Consider the following 16,055-nt stretch of genomic DNA (forward strand, 5'->3'; position numbering starts at 1 on the left):
TGACTCTCACACTCTGCTTTTTCCTCCCATCTTGACTGTGGCTCCTATTCTAAAGGGGCCTCCCCACGTCCCATACTCTACTCTCTACCTTTATTTTTAATTTTTTTAAAAAAAATTTTGCTATCACTTTATTTGAAAGAAAGAGAGAGAAAGAGATGGCTCTACCTTCCATCCACTGGCTCACTCCCTAAATGCCCCCAGCCAGAGCCCAGACTCCACCCAGGTCTCCCAAGTGTTTGAGTCATCACCCGCAGCTTCCCAGGGTGAGCATTAACAGGGAGCTGCACTGGAAGCAGACGAACTGGGACTCGAACCAGCCACTGCAATACAGGATGGGACCTTCCCAAGAGGTGTCCCTAACGACTTCGCCCAATGCACCCCCCACCACCACTCTGTACATGATCCAGTCCAAACCCCACCTCCTTTCCATGACTGTAAACAAAGGTGCCCTTTTCAGACTTGAAACTTGCCCAGAGTGAAGCATCCAAAGCCCTGGAAAAGCCAGCCCTACATTTCCTTCTGGTTCCTCTTGCATTACTAACTCACACGCTTAACCCTGCAGCTAGCTCCTGGGGCTTCCGGGACGCCAGAAATCAAGCCGCCTCCTGCCTGCTCTCTCACAGGAGAGGTGACTCAACTCTGAGACCCAGGGAGAGGCAAAGTAGCAGAGACATCGTGCAGAGAGGTGGCAGGTGGCTCTCCTTCCCTGCGGCCCAGTCTCGGCCCACTGAGCAGTCTGTCTCGCTGGAACCCCAGTGTTCCTATGATTCTGTGCTTCTGTGGGCCTGAGGTTCTAGTCCAAGACAGAGGCCAAGGCTTCTACGGCTAAAGATCCAGGAGGATCTCATCTGCTGCCAAGGGCAGAATACTGGTCAGAAAGCGCATGGGCGTCTGTAACCCAGTTCATGTGACTTCAAACAATTCTAGAAGGATCTGGGAAGAGCCTCCGACTGTACCACAAAACCTCACTCAGAGCTATAGACACCAAAGACCACAGAAGGGCTGTGATCTTAGTCAACCAGCCAGGTGATGACAGCACCGACAAAAGCCCAGTCTCCCGGTGCCTAGTGAGGTGCACCCCCCACCACCACCACCATGCCAGGCTACCTCTCCCTGCTGGAAACACACCATTATAAGCAACAGTCATTTCAAAGCACACACAAGCATCTGTACAGCACCACATAGCACCAGGGTACTAATCACCTTGACTCCGTCGGCAGTCATACACCAATGAGGTCAAACGCTAACTTGAAATACAGAACCAGAACTTGTTCTCACCATAACTCCGAGGACCTCGCTGGGCAAGCCATTTCCTTCTTGGGCATCCATTTTCCAGTCGTAAAGGACTCTCACCAAGAGAGCTACTGGTGTTCTGACAAGGTTCATGCTTCCCTGGGACTGTCCACTAAATCGTAGGACACCTAGCACCCCTGGCCTCACGCCAACAGTGACCCCAGTCGTTGTGACAACCCACACCGCCCCTCCCAACTTTAACTCCCGTGCGTAAGAACGACCAGAAGCTCTCTAAGGCCCTCGCTGGCTCAGGGACGCCAGCAGGAGGACAGCAGTGACGGAGCAGCCTACCCGTAGATGTCCAGGACGCCGATGAAGGAGTGCTGCTTGAGGGAGGTGTGCAGGGCCTTGTTGATGTGCTCCACGATCCAACCGAACAGCTGCGCGTAGATGTGCTTGGCCAGGGCATTGCGGGCGTTCACCACCTGCTGCAGGGACATGGTCTTCACGTAGGTCTCCGAGGTGGTGACCAGCTTGCGGTGGCACAGCCAGTGCTCCATCTGACTGTGCTCCACTCCGAGCAGGCGGCAGAAGTTACCCAGGTGCTCATCCTGGGGCTGGGGAGGGCGGGCAAGAGGCTGGTTCAGGAGGGGTGTGGAGGAGAAGCCCAGCCACGCTCTCTTCCCTCCAAGTCAAACCCGAAGCTCCCAGGGAGCCTCTCTCTCATACACACGCCACTAAGCAGAGAGAACAATGAAAGCCTAAACAGTGTTGCTTGAACTGATCATTCCACCTGCTAATGAGCGCGTCCTCGAGTAGCTTAGGAAGGGATAATGTACTCTGGGGTGGGAGCCGGCGGGCAGCAAGCCTCACAGGGAACAGCAGGTGCACCTGCAGAAGTCCCCACATGGCAGCTGCCCACAGAGTGGTTCTCTTGCTCATGCCTGGATTCTCCACTCACAAGTCTCCCTGTCTAACTGGCTGGATGCTCAGACATGAACCCCAGAAGCCTAAAGCTGGAGGGGGCCCGCACAGAGCACGTGGCCCCTTCTCTGAGGTAACGGGGACTGGCCAGCCCGTGACCCTCTTCTGGGTGGGACAGAGAACTCTGACATTTCCCTAACGCCGAGTCCTCTGGCCGTTCTCCTACAGATACCCAAAATCCATCTACTCAAACACACGATTACAAAACAACAGACCGTCAGAGCAGAGAGGACGCCTCAAAATCCTGCACACTGGTGTTTTTCCAAAGCACGGTGGTGGGACGGCAGTCACCAAGCCCAAGGGGAGCGGGTGGCAGCAGGCTGAGCACAGCCGAGCACGCCCTGTCTGCATGGAGCAGACACTCCAAGTCCGACCTAAGAACTCCGAAGTTCCTGAGCAACTGCCCCGATGAGGCTCCCAGGAAAACACCTTTAGAATTACCATCCTAGTGCATGCCCCCTCGTTATTCAGATGAGCCACGAGCTCCTTCTCCACAGGACAGGAGAGCCAGCCTGCTTTGGACCTGCTGGGTATGGGGGTTGCCACAGCCACCTCCCCCAGCCAGTGGCCTTTCTCTCCGTACCCACCTTCCTCCCCAACCCCCCACCCCAAGCCACGGATGGCAGGGTTAAGCGCCTGGGCGCAGTTTGTCAGGCAGCAAGTTCAGAGGTGGCAAGCGTCCAACTTGTCCATCTGACCTCTTTCCAAGAAATCCTTAATTGCTATGCATCACACTGCACATGCACTCACTCACCCTTCAAGGGCCTGCGCCCAGGGCGCCCTGCTCTCCCTGCTGTCCCCCACCGTGAGCAGAGAGATGGGGGGGGAGTCCACCGGCTGCAGGGGTGCCTGGCTTGCTCCTCCCTCACCTCATGCACACAGCTGACTGCCGGTGCTAACCGAAACTGCTGAAACATGGTACAATGACACTGAAGCATGATTTAATGACGCTAAATCCATTAAAGATAGCCAGCACCACAGGTAGCAGATTAGCTCTATGGGCCCATGTTGCCGAATTCAAGAAATAAATTGCTTCTAGGGTCCAACTCATCGGGTACTGCTGCATCTCCAAGGTAAGTCTGGCAGCCACAGACTGCGTTCTTAGGCTTTAATTAAAAATAAAAACTGCCAGGCAGAAGGCGCGGTGCTTGTGGATAGGCAGCCTTTCAAATAGGAGGGATCAACCAAGACCCACTGGACAGAGCAGTCACGACACGCAATGACACTTTTTCTTCTTTTAAAGAGAGAACAAGCGAGCGCACAAGAGAGGGGTCTTTAGTCACTGGCTCACTCCCCAGATGGCTCACCCACCTGGGTCCAGCAGGTAAGGGTCGGGAATGTGGGAGCTGGTGGTGTTGGGTGCGCCAGCAGTTCCTAACGTCTGATGACAGCCAGGCTGCGAGTGCACCCATTGCCTCGGAGAAGCAAGGCCGACAGCAGCATGGGGAAGGAACACTTGCTGGGCCCTGTCCTGCCCTTCCCATCAACTCACATTCTGATGGCAAGAAAGGCCTCTGCGTCTTCACCCCCGTCCAGGCAAGGAGGCTCTCAAGGTCCACTCCGGCCCTGACAACAAGGCCGCAAGGGTCAGGAGCTCGACCACCGGGAGCTCCGAGCTGAGGTCTCCCCCACACGGGTTCCAGTGACTCTCACCCCCGCACTGCACACAGTGGGAAGTAACCTCAGGAAGGCTGTGAACCCCGGCAGCCTGGGCTCAGACCTCACTGTTCACTGGCTCCCCAACTTCTGACTGCAGAACAATCTAAGGCCGGCCCAAGCAGAAACCTGCATTTACAAGCTGTCCATGACTGCCCGTCAGCTGTCAGAGCAAGGGCTGCCGGGCCACCTGGGTCCCAGACTCTGCCTCTCTGGCCCCCTCCCCCACCCCTTCTCACCACGCAATGCTCCGTCCACCCTTCCCCAGGCATGCTCAGCAGGCACCCGCACACGTCAGGGTAGAACAGTGGCCCTAATAGGCCTGGTCCCGGGCTTTAGTTGGGGGACACAGGCTTCGAACAAATCAGTGCAAACCTTTCCTTCAGGCCTGAGCGCTCCGATCCAAGACGCTTCACTGAACCCCAAGCCTTGGCTTTCCAAAGAGCCACTGCCTCCTGCCCGGCCACCAGTCCTAAGGACTCAGATTAGGGGCTTGGCTGGCCTGCACTGGAGGCTCCAGGCCACAGGTGCCGCTCTGTGTACCTAAGTCTCAGCACCACGGCTGCCAGTCCCACTGCACTGCACACCCTACAGGTGCACACACAGCCTGGTGGTCATCAGATGTTAGGAACTGTTCTAGGACACGCAACACTGAGAGCTCCCACACTGCGACCCTTGCCTGCTGGGCCCATGTGGGTGAGCCACCATGCTCACCGATGACAGCAGCAGGGCTAACACACCCAGGGGCCTTCCTAAACCCAGAACCACCCCCTTTGAGGGAAAAAATACTGGGTGAGGAAGCAGGGCAGTGATGAGCTCTGGCTGATCCCAGCTACAGTTCTGGTCTTCCTCTCCCTGAAGGCAGCAACAGCTGGGATTAGAGAAATCCTAGCCCAAGACAAACAGAAGGAGATTAACAAATGTCCACTTCATTGAAGAGAGCATCAGCTTGCGGACGGCACGGACACACGCCCACACTCATATTCTAGAAGGTTCTCTCGTCTTTTCCCAGCATCTGGTTCTTTAAATTTTACACCCCCAGGAGCAAGAATCACATGCTTTGTACCTCCCAGTACCCACCTGTAAACACAAACAAAACAGTGTGTAGCAAACAGCTGCAGACGCATCTACTCAAGGCCAACCCAACACCACTGAATTCCAGACAGGACACAGTCGCCGCTGTGTGGGTGTCACTCACGGGGCCTTACCCCATCTGCCCCTCAACATCCTTCCTCCACCACCTGGGGCCACAGACAGCAGCTTTCGCCTTGAGCACGCATGGCTCCCTGGAGAGCCTACCTCCCACCGTCAGAACCTTGACGAGAGTCACTGCCCAGGGGGACGGTAAGCACCCTTGAGGCAGCCACCAAGTCTGGTGCCCGGAACGCCATCATCTCCTCACCATGGGGACCATTGGTGTGGACCTCAGAGGGGACTCGATGCGTGGATCACATGCAACAGGATTTCCTGTACTTCCGGGTGCCTAGAAATCACCCTTGCAAGAACAATCTATTGAACAGCGACCACGTTCCCTGGCTGTGGGGACAGACACTGGATGGCAGCTGATTTGAAAGGCACCGGTTCTTTCACAAAATTATCAGTAAGGGAACAGAAACCACTACCACTACCATTAAGAATACATAACCTACAAGCGTCCTCTAAGTGCAGACACGCATTTCAGTCACGTTAAGCTGTAGCGAGAGAGCGCAGTGCACGCATTTTATCCCCAGGGCCGGTGTGCAACTCACTGATATACTACAGGAATCGCCATCCCGCTCAGCCTGAATCTCCACACTTCCGAGGTGCAGGATAGAAGCAATTATCTTAAAAATGCTTATCTGATGGGACTCTCTCACTCCTGGAAGAGAAAAAGAAAATACGTGAATGACTCTCAGTATCATGATAGGATTAAAAAAAAAAAAAAAGTACGTTTTAACCTTTTTAAGGACTTCTTCCAAACAAGGTCTGGTTTTCCTTTCTGGGCCAGTGACTCCCACAATAATCCAGGCTCCTCACCAAGTCATTGCCACCCACAGTGACGGCTCAGAGGGCAAAGGGGCTCCGTGGGCCACAGAGGAAACACCCCAGCTCTGATGGTCCTGACAGAACCACATGGGTCGTGCCACCATCCTGACTTCGAGGAGCAGCTGGGATCAGACTCGTTCTGGACTTCATGCCAACCAAATGCTTTATGGATGATTTGATGAGTTTAAGGAGCACGGCTAATTATCTGCAGTTCTTTTCCACCCAAAACAGTATCCTGCAAACATCTGTGATGCATATCCCCAGCGCCAGTGTGCAAGAGGACAAGGCTCTCTTGGAACCCGGTTCCAGGGGCTGCAAGGCCAGCTGGCTCAGGGCCCCGGATGGGGGCTGCTGTTCCCCACTCTGCCTGCACCTTCATACACACCCGTCCCAGAGCCGCTGCCGCACCAGACACCCTGCCGTCAGGTCTGTCCCTTACTCAGGAACGAAGAGGCTTTAATAATTGAAGTTCAGCTTGAAAGCATGTCTTTTTAAATTACAAAATAGGGGCCGGTGTTGGGGCGCAGCAGGTTAAAGCCCTGGCCTGAAGCGCTGGCATCCCATATGGGCACCGGTTCTAGTCCCAGCTGCTCCTCTTCAGATCCAGCTTTCTGCTACGGCCTGGGAGACTACGTGGGAGACCCGGAAGAAGCTCCTGGCTTCAGATCGGCACAGCTCCGGCTGTTGTGGCCAACTGGGGAGTGAACCATCGGATGGAAGACCTCTCTCTGTCTCTCTCTCTGCCTCTCCTTCTCTCTGTGTAACTCTTTCAAATAAATAAATAAATCTTTTTAAAAAAATTACAAAATATTCCAGACTTCCAACAAGAAGGCTAAAATAATGCACATTAGTAAATCCACACCTGGTTTAAGAAACACGGTTGTTCCTCCACCCCACCCTAGCCTGCAGGGCCTGATCTTCAAGGCACCACTTGACTTAGGCTAAAAGGAAAGTCAACCACCAGTGTACATGGGCGGCAGAGAAGGGTCAGGCTAGGACTAAACATTGCCCAGGGGCAGGCATCTGCCCTGGTGCTTAAGACACTACTTAGGACACCCATTCCCCCATCAGAGTGTCTGGGTTTGACACCTGCTCTGCTTCCGATTCCAGCTTCCTGCTAGGGCGGGAGCAGCAGTGAGGACTCGTGTGACTGGGTTCCTGCCACTCACGTGGGAGACCCGGATGCAGCTCCCAGCTCAAGTCCCAGCTACTGTGGGCATTTGGGAAGTCAACCAGAGGATCAGAGTTTTTTGTCCTTGCCTCTCTAAAGAAACAGAACCATTCTCCAGATAATCCAGAGTAGACAACCCAAGCATGAATTAAACAAGATTAACCGCAGGCTTTAAGGGGGGATGGCCGCTCCCACGTAAGCCTTTCAGGGACAGGGACGTAGTTCCTGTTGACTATGGGAGCTTTGTGATCACATAGCCCAGAGCCCAGGACAGAGCCTGGGCCAGAGCAGGAGGCTCTGAAGTACGAACAAAGGAACAGCTGGATAGAAGACTGCGACACAAAGAGCAAGGACCTGCAGACATCCGCAGAAACAGAGGCGTCCCCGATCTGCCTTATTTCAGTTGCATAATCTAAAAGCCAGAGGCTCCTGGTTCAGTTAACCGGGTAAGTATGGCACCAGGAAGACACGCTCGAGCCAGGGGCTGCCGTCCAGGGCAAGGTGGGAAGCCAGATGCTTCTGCAACTGCGGATGGAGGCAGGCACTGGGCTTTGAGTCTGAGCTCGAGTGCACTGCTCTCGGGCGAGTCCCCTTAGGAGTCAGCAGTGGGTGCTGGGACCATTTCACAGGCAAGTGGGAAACCCTGCAGTCAGCTTTTCTCCGTCCCCACTTGTTCTCGGGAGACAAGGCTCTGTCCATTTTCCAAGTCCTAAGCCCCCTGTCATAGCAACAGTGTGAGTGACATGTTTGAACCCCTGTGCCACACTGACGACAAAGTCCCCCCCCCTTTTTTTGACAGATTTAGACAGTGAGAGAGAGACAAAGAGAAAGGTCTTCCCTCTGTTGGTTCACCCCAAAAATGGCCACCATGGCCAGAGCTACGCCGATCCAAAGCCAGGAGCAGGTGCTTCCTCCAGGTCTCCCATGCAGGTGCAGGGGCCCAAGCACTTGGGCCATCCTCCACTGCCTTTCCTGGGCCACAGCAGAGATCTGGACTGGAAGAGGAGCAACCAGGACTAGAACCTGGCGCCCCAACCGGGACTAGAACCCGGGGTACCGGTGCCGCAGGCAGAGGATTAGCCAAGTGAGCCATGGCGCCGGCCCAAAGTCTTTTCTTACTACAGGGTTCTGATAAGCTGCACATCACCATAGGAAGACAGAAACAGAACAAAAATTCAAACAGTTGGGGCTAGCACTGTAGCACAGCAGGGTTAAGCGACACTGGCATCCCGTACTGGAGCTCCAGTTTGAGTCTTGGCTGCATTTCTTATGATCTAGCTCCCTAATGGGCCTGGGATGGCAGTGGAAGATGGCCCTAGTATTTGGACCCTTTGCCATCACCCATGTGGGAGACCCAGATGGAGCTCTGGGTGCCTGGCCCAGCCCCAGCCACTGTGGCCACTTGGGGAATGAACCAGTGGATGAATGCATGTGTGTGCTCATTTATTCTATCACTCTGCCTTTCAAATAAATAAGTCTTTAGAAGAAAAAAAATCAACTAATAAAACAGAAAATAAAAGAGGGTGTCAACCTATGGCCCAGAGCCCACAGCCTGTTTCTGTAACGGGTGTTATTGGAAGTCACAGCCACCTGCTCACACCTTCTCCAAGGCTGCCCTGGTGATGCACAGAGGAGCTTAAGTGCAGGTGCAATGGAAACCCCATGAGCCACAGGGCCTCAAACATTCACTATCTGTCCCTTAAGAAAACGCGTGCCAACCCCTGGAGTGCAAAAAACTATCTGTCCCTTAAGAAAACGCGTGCCAACCCCTGGAGTGCAAAAAACCAAAACCAAAACCATACATACTTATGGAAGAGAAGGGAAGACAGTCTACGACCTTCCTGAGAGGGCCTGACCCTGTCTTAAACTAGCTCCCGCCCTCTGTGCACGCCTGCTTGACAGGGGCCGCTGCCAGAGGCCCTCTCCTCTCTGACAAGCTAGGCAGAATGTACCCTGCCCCCAGCTCTGGCAAATCAGACGGGCAGTGGTGCCAGGAGCCACCTTTGACGCCTAAGAATTCCCGAAGAAACCCTGCAAAGTCTCCTCTCTGCCCCCTCCCCTCTCTCACCTTTGACTTCCCTCCCCCTCCTCGCCCTGCCTTGAGAGGTCAGAGCTGGGCCTGTCATCATTTCCCCTTGGTCTGCTGGTGCAATGTCAAGCCTGCTCCTCGGAGGGCACCACAGTGATTGCCCAGACAAGGGCAGCAAGAAGGCATCTGCCCCGTTATCACCAGCGACCTCCTTGGTGGCCCTCCTTGGCCTCAGCCAGGACTCCCCAGCAGTGGCAGCTTCTGAGCTCGCCTGGGCGGCTCCTGTCAACCAGGGCGGGTCCACACCCTGAGGGGCAGCTGGCTGCAGGCAGCTCTCAACAGTTCCTTGGCTGGCTGTTACTCCTCACCCTAGACATAGCAGCTGTCCCCTGCACCCTGTAAGTCCCCTTTCATCCCTTTTAATCGTCGGTCACCTATTGTGGCTCTGTTTGTTCACTGTTTATATCCGTGCTCCCCTGTTGGAATAATCAGCGGCCTCTGTCTCAGTTCGTGGGTACAGATGACAAACCCTGGCCACACACCTGTTACAGGAGAAGTGACCATGCATGGATGACTCGTTTCCTCCCTATACAGAGGGGAGGGTGTGTCCTGTCTGGTCTTGCTTTACCTGGACACTGGCTAAAACTTCTCTGGCTCCCACACCAGAGACCGTACCGTGCCACTCTGGGTGAACCCCAGGGCTCAGGGGCTGGGAAAACACAGGAGCCATCCCCAGCCAGGTCTCGGGTCCCAGGCCGACTTCCCATGCTTTCCTTTCCTGGCTGCAGGCCCCAGGAACCCAGTTCCATTCTCCAATTCTGAAAGGCTGACTGCCCTCCACCTGGCCACTGTGAGAGGAGGCTCTTCTATCCCAAAACCAGCAGTCTCCTGCAGCCGTGCTGCCCCCTGAGGGCAGAGTTCCCGACCCAAGGACTCCTCCACCAAGCTCTCGAAGGAGCTGGAGCCAACAGAATGAGCAGAGTTCACAGGGCAGAGCCGCGAGGGCTGGTCTGCTCCCCACTCTGCTCTGTGACTGCGGCCCCTGGGGTTAGGGCCACAGAGTTCTCTGCTGGGGCACACGGCCTCCACGCCCAGCCCCCAGCACGAAAGGACAGGGCCGTACTTGCTTCTCCTCCAGTGGTTTTTGAAGACCTGAGCAAGGGAAAAATAATACCTGTGGGTACCTGGGACAGAGACTCTTGAGTCCTGAGGTTTTCTTTTAATTTATTCTCTTCTACTTGAGAGATAGTGATGGGGGCAGGGAAGGGAGAGAAGGAGATGTTCCATCCACTGGTTCACTCCCCCAAATGCCTGCACCAGTGGGGGCTGGGCCAGGCTAAAGCCAGGAATCAGCTCGATCCAGGTCTCCGTGAGAGTGGCAGGGGCCTAAGTACTGGGGCCATCACTGCTGGCCCCCTGGAATGCACTAGCGGGAAGCAGGATGGGAGGTGGTGGTGTGAGCGCTCCCCCATGGGAGGTGGGAGTCCCAAGAGCTGGCTTCACCTGTGGCGCCCCAACACCCACCTCTCAAATGCTTATTTTTGAGAAAGACCAACAAAGCTCCAGATGCTGAGCTCTGAAGCCTGAGGGCCGAGACGGTTCCGAGTAAAACCATGTTCACCAAGGACGAGAGGGCTCCCCGTTAGCCGTGTGGCAGGATGAGGGGCTCCCTGTTAGCCACATGGCACATCACCTTGTTTCCTGCCCTCCGCCCACCTCCCACCCAGAAGCTGCTTACCCAGGAGCGTGAAAGCTTGCCGCGTCTTCTCGAAGTCCTCAGCATCGTCCACGCCCTCGATGCGCGTGTCTCCGCCCTGGGAGGTGTAGAAAAAGTCCTCTGCACACGCTGTGGGAGGCAAGGCAGCGAGGCGTGAGGCACTGGCCTCAGCCCTGCATCACCTGCAGGCCACGAGCCACAGGGGGTTCTGCTCCAGCACACGGGCCCAGGCCCAACTCCAGTGAAATCCCTGAACATGTTCTGTACCCAGAATCACAAATGGGAGAGAAAAGTGGAATACCGGGAGAGAGAAGTATGCTACCTCGGGACGACACACCACCATATTCACACAACACTGGTGCGGGAAAAACACCTGTGCACCCAGAGAAGTCACGGACAGAGCAACTTCAAAGGATTCCCCATGGGCTTGCCCTTGAGTGGCCGCGAGGCCCACGGCCAAGGCCACACCCCCCAGCATTGTGCTCTCATGACCTCAGGCATGCTACCCAGCTCACGCAGCATGCGAGGGGCAGTGACAGGCCCAAGGGGGGGGGGGGGTCTATGTTCACCTGTTTTCTAAAGCGCACACTTGAACTCTGCAGGCACACAAACAAGTGCAGTCCGAGGCCCCCACCCTCACTCAGGTCCTCTTTGCTCAGGCCTCCACAAAAGCACTTGGCAAAGAGGGGCCCAGCTGTGTCCTAGGGTTCACAGCCAACCTCACACAGCAGGGGAAAGACGGGACAAGCCCCAGACAGCACCCATACCACTGGGGGCACAGGCTCAGAAGTCAGCATTTAAGGCAACAGGTGCACATCATCAAAGTGATGCTTAAACATCGCTTGAGTCTTTGGGAAAACATGCTGCCACCCCACTGTCACTTGCATTTAAGTGTGCAATGCTGGCATTTGCCAAAACTGGACACGGTGGCGTCCCTCCCCCTGGAGCCCCAGTGGAGCTCCTCCCCAGGCTGGTCGCGTGCACTCACACGCACATCAGGCTGCTGTGCCAGCATGCGGCCTCACTGCGGCTCCCAGCACTCGCTCCAACACCTGGTCCCTCTCCACACCGACTGCCACTGTCCTGGGTCTCACCTTCAGCTCCTGCCCTTCAAGATCTACCTCCAAAATGCTGGCCACACAGATCACACCTCTCTCCACCGCACGCCCTTCAGACAGAGGCCAAGACCTCAGCACAGCCTCTTCACTGCTCCGGATGCTGCTTGCTCCCTCCTCCCCCATCTCTGTGTCCAGCTGCATGGTCTCCTTACCATCCTTCATCCCTCCACCTGCCCTGTGCCTCCATGGCCCCTGCCTGCTCCTCCTCCCTTGTGTCTCCCCAGCTCTTCCGGCCAGGCTCTGACCACAGTGGACTTGGCCAGCTCCTGCAGCCCGTGAGGCACACAGGACCAGGCCTGCCAGGAAGTGGCAGAGTGAACTCAGCCCTAAAGCCAAGTCTGACCACCCAATGCTGCCCAGGGGAACGAGCGATAGCAGCAGCACTACATGTTCTGAAGGGGCTTCCCGAATGCTCTGAGGACTGGCGGCCCAGGCCCGTGAACTGGGGGAACAGAGACGCCGGCCCTGTGCTTACTCGCAAATTCTCACAAAGAAAACCCCATCAGACCTTTGCAGAGGACAGCAGAGCGGCTCCCACCTACCGAACTGCTCTGTAAGCTCTGGCACAGAGCAAGGTGACGGCCCAAAGGCTAAGCGATGGCTCCCGCCCTCTCTTGCCTTTGTGCTCCTTTGCACAGCACCTCATCTGACGGTGTGGACAGCATCCACCCGAGGAAGACGATGCTATGCATCCCCATTGTTTTTCCAGACAAACAGGTGCAGGGTGTTCAGGATTTCCCATGACTGCCTGGGAGCCATTACTAGACTATACTGTGGTGGAGATGACAGCCAATCTATGACACACACACACACACACATACACACCCTGTGCCCCGACTTTGCCATCCACACCACTGAACTCATCAAGGTCGGAGACCACATCAGGAAGTCACCAGACACACGGAACATTGGACTTCCACACTGCAGGGGGGGCTCCTCCATCTTCCCAAGACCCCTGATTGTGCACAGCCAGGGTCCTGCTGCCGGACACGCATACCGACACACCCCCAGCAGACCGAGACACGCCCAGCAGACCGAGACACGCCCAGCAGACCGAGACACGCCCAGCAGCCTCCCCGCCCCCAGGTCCCACTGGGGCTCGTCGCTGGGTCAGTAGCAGCATTGGCTGCTGAACGACCTGCATCCAGCCAAAGTGACTGCCTCCTTCCCAGCTGTGTAAGGTCTACACCCACCTCCGTTCAGATCACTCCCCAGACTCCTAGTCAGAGACATCCAAACAGCACTCAGTGTCCCCAGCCTGCCTGGGTCTTGGCTGTCCATTCAAACCCTCCGCTGCTCATCACAGCCCACAGCAATCCCCCCTGCCCCCAGGTTGGGTCTCTCTCCTTCTACTAAGAATTCCCGTGAAGAAACACCCTGCAAAGTTTCCTATCAACTGGCTGAACGGGCAGACACCAGATCAGGCACCATCAGACCACAGCTGGGCATGAACCAGAGGATGAGCGCACCGGACCATGAAGCCCAAGGTCACGGGATCGTGCAGGCCACACGCTACCTCTGCAAGGCCAGAGGAGACCACCCACACAGCTGTGGGAGCGAGAAGGGAATGTACCCCACAATCACTGGAAAGTTGTGTTTCAGGAGAAATGGGTCCCGAGCAGTATCTCCCACCACCCAGTCACTCTAGCAGTCAGTCAGTGAACATTTTTTCCCATGTGAGGTCATTTAAAAGGCAAACACCACCAACAGTGAGGACATGAAGAACACGGGGGACCAGTCTGTTCTCGGGGGCACAGAACGCAGACGGGCCGGGGTCCTGCCCAGACTCCTGTGCGTCAGAACAGCATGTCTAGGGGGAAGAGAAGGAAGCAAGGTAGGTCTGAACATTGGCTTCTTGCCACCGGCTCGCCTTCACTTACGGGACATGGCCAGCCACTGTAGACCAGGGTTATTCGCAAAGCTGCACGCCGAGCGAGCCTCGGGGCTCCCAGCCAACCTGCCCGCGAGGCTGCAGCCTCTCCCTCTTCAGAGCACAAGAACGGCCCAAGGGCTCTTCACAAGCAGGAGAGAGAGTCCAAGAAACTGCCCAGGTTGGGCGGTTCTCAGGCACTGCAGCCAGGGCCCCCAGGAGTACGCACCGGGCAGACAGGGAGTAAAGCAAAGTCCTTTTCTACCTCGACAGAACTCATGGAAGTGAGGAGGAATTTAGGAGGTTTTCCTCCCCATTACTTTACGGTCACGTCTGGGACAGAGTGATGTGAGGATAGCCAGAGGGATCTTGCAAAAAAAATTGTAAAAACATTTAAATCTCAGGGCCTGTGCTGTGTTAGAGTAGACGAAGCCATTGCCTGAAAGGCTGGCATCCCATAGGAGTGCTGCTTGGAGTGCCGGCTCCTCCACTTCCTATCCAGCGCCCTGCTAATGTGCCTGGGAAAGTAGCAACAGATGGCCCAGGTACTTGGGCCCCTGCCACCCGTCTGGGAGACCCAGTGAAGCTTCTGGCTCCCGGCTTCAGCATAGCCTACCCCAGGTCATTGTGGCCATTTAGGGTGTAAATCAGAAGATGGACTATATCTATCCCTCTGTGTAACTCTGCCTTCAAATAAATAAACACTGAAAAAAAAAATTTTCTTTTAATCTACAGGTTAGCCCTGAAGCGCCAGTTGGGCCCATGTCCCACTCTGGGAAGCAAAGAGGAAGATGGAAGTGACCCGTAATGTGACCACCAACCTGGCCACTTAGGACAGAGCTACTATCCGAGCCACAAGGTGCCCTGGAGGATGGTGCTACACAGGACTGCTCAGCAGCTGACAGTCTTCATCCGCAAGGACAGCCCGGCAGCCCTGGGAGAACTGGACTTGCAAGCAGTGCACAGCTGTGAGAACAGGTGTCACCCAGAGCTTCCTCCTCGGGGTCCCAATGTAAGTACCACTCCCAGGGGACCTCTGGCCCTCCTCCGCTGTGCTCCCCTCAGCACGGCTCCCATCGCTGAGATGGCAACTGATAAGGCAAGCAAGGGCAGGACCCACATCCGCGGGGTTCAGTGCTACGCCTCCAGTGCCTAGCACAGCCCGAGTCGGATGTGGCAAATGAAGGGATGAACGCGCAGTCGCACGGTACTGCCATCAAGTTCTATAGATGCTCAAAAGCGGGGAAGCCAAGCTGAGGGGTGGACCTAGGTCGAAACCACTGGATGCGTCTGAGCTACAGGAGATCTGGCACTTGACAATTTCAGATCAGGGACAGCCACGCCCCAGAAGCCCGTTTCTCCCGCAGGTGCGGAGACCAATCAACCTCAGTCTAGACACCCAGCACTTCATGCCATCTGCTGGTACTGGCCCTCTACACACATACCCACCAGAACACAGGCAACAAGCCAGGGACAGGATGCTTGGCAGACATGAGGATGTGACTTGGCCCCAGGCTGGTTCTTATCACACACAAGCGCACGGAGACTCCACAGCAGAGATCAGCCAGTGCTCCTAAGGAAGCCCCACATGGGAAGGGGGCGGGGCAGGGGCTCCAGGTCCCAGGAGAGACTCTGGGGTGCAGAATCAAGGACTAAAGCTGTTGGCCGCACCGCGGCTCAATAGGCTAATCCTCTGCCTGCGGCACTGGCACACTGGGTTCCAGCCCCAGTCGGGGTGCCGGATTCTGTCCCAGTTGCCCCTCTTCCAGGCCAGCTCTCTGCTGTGGCCTGGGAGGGCAGTGGAGGATGGCCCAAATCCTTGGGCCCTGCACCTGCATGGGAGACCAGGAGAAGCACCTGGCTCCTGCCTTCGGATCAGCGTGGTGTGCCGGCTGCAGCGGCCATTGGAGGGTGAACCAACGGCAAAGGAAGACCTTTCTCTCTGTCTCTCTCTCACTGTCCACTCTGCCTGTCAAAAACAAACAAACAAAAAAACCAAAAAACTGAAACTGTTGCCTCTCCCCTAGCTCCACATCAACAACCTCACAGCAATAAAGGGTGGTGCCCACCATCAGCTGGGGACAACAAGGTGACTCATCCCACTGCCTCCAGAGTCGACTTCTGCAGGTGCACTGGAAGCCTCCACACCTGTTCAGGCGAGATCCGTCAGCCTGGCAGTGCTCAGTTTCAGCCACCCGAGCCCCCGCTTACCTTCCGCAGCAACACCCACGCCTCACAGACAGCCCCAGAGC

The 16,055-nt window shown here is 55.9% G+C and overlaps 1 protein-coding gene across 1 annotated transcript in view; it reads right to left on the bottom strand.

Annotated features, from left to right (window-relative positions):
• The window catches only part of MYO5B (myosin VB), a 306,778-nt gene that overhangs the window by 115,412 nt on the left and 175,311 nt on the right, over positions 1-16,055 (bottom strand). The window contains exons 8-10 of the mRNA XM_062201653.1: positions 10,837-10,944; positions 5,622-5,731; positions 1,585-1,850 (exon numbers count right to left, since the gene is read on the bottom strand). Coding sequence (XP_062057637.1) covers positions 1,585-1,850; positions 5,622-5,731; positions 10,837-10,944 — 484 coding nt within the window. The remainder of the gene's footprint in view (positions 1-1,584; positions 1,851-5,621; positions 5,732-10,836; positions 10,945-16,055) is intronic.

The sequence above is a fragment of the Lepus europaeus genome, chromosome 9, assembly GCF_033115175.1.
Source record: "Lepus europaeus isolate LE1 chromosome 9, mLepTim1.pri, whole genome shotgun sequence".
Taxonomy (NCBI): domain Eukaryota; kingdom Metazoa; phylum Chordata; class Mammalia; order Lagomorpha; family Leporidae; genus Lepus; species Lepus europaeus.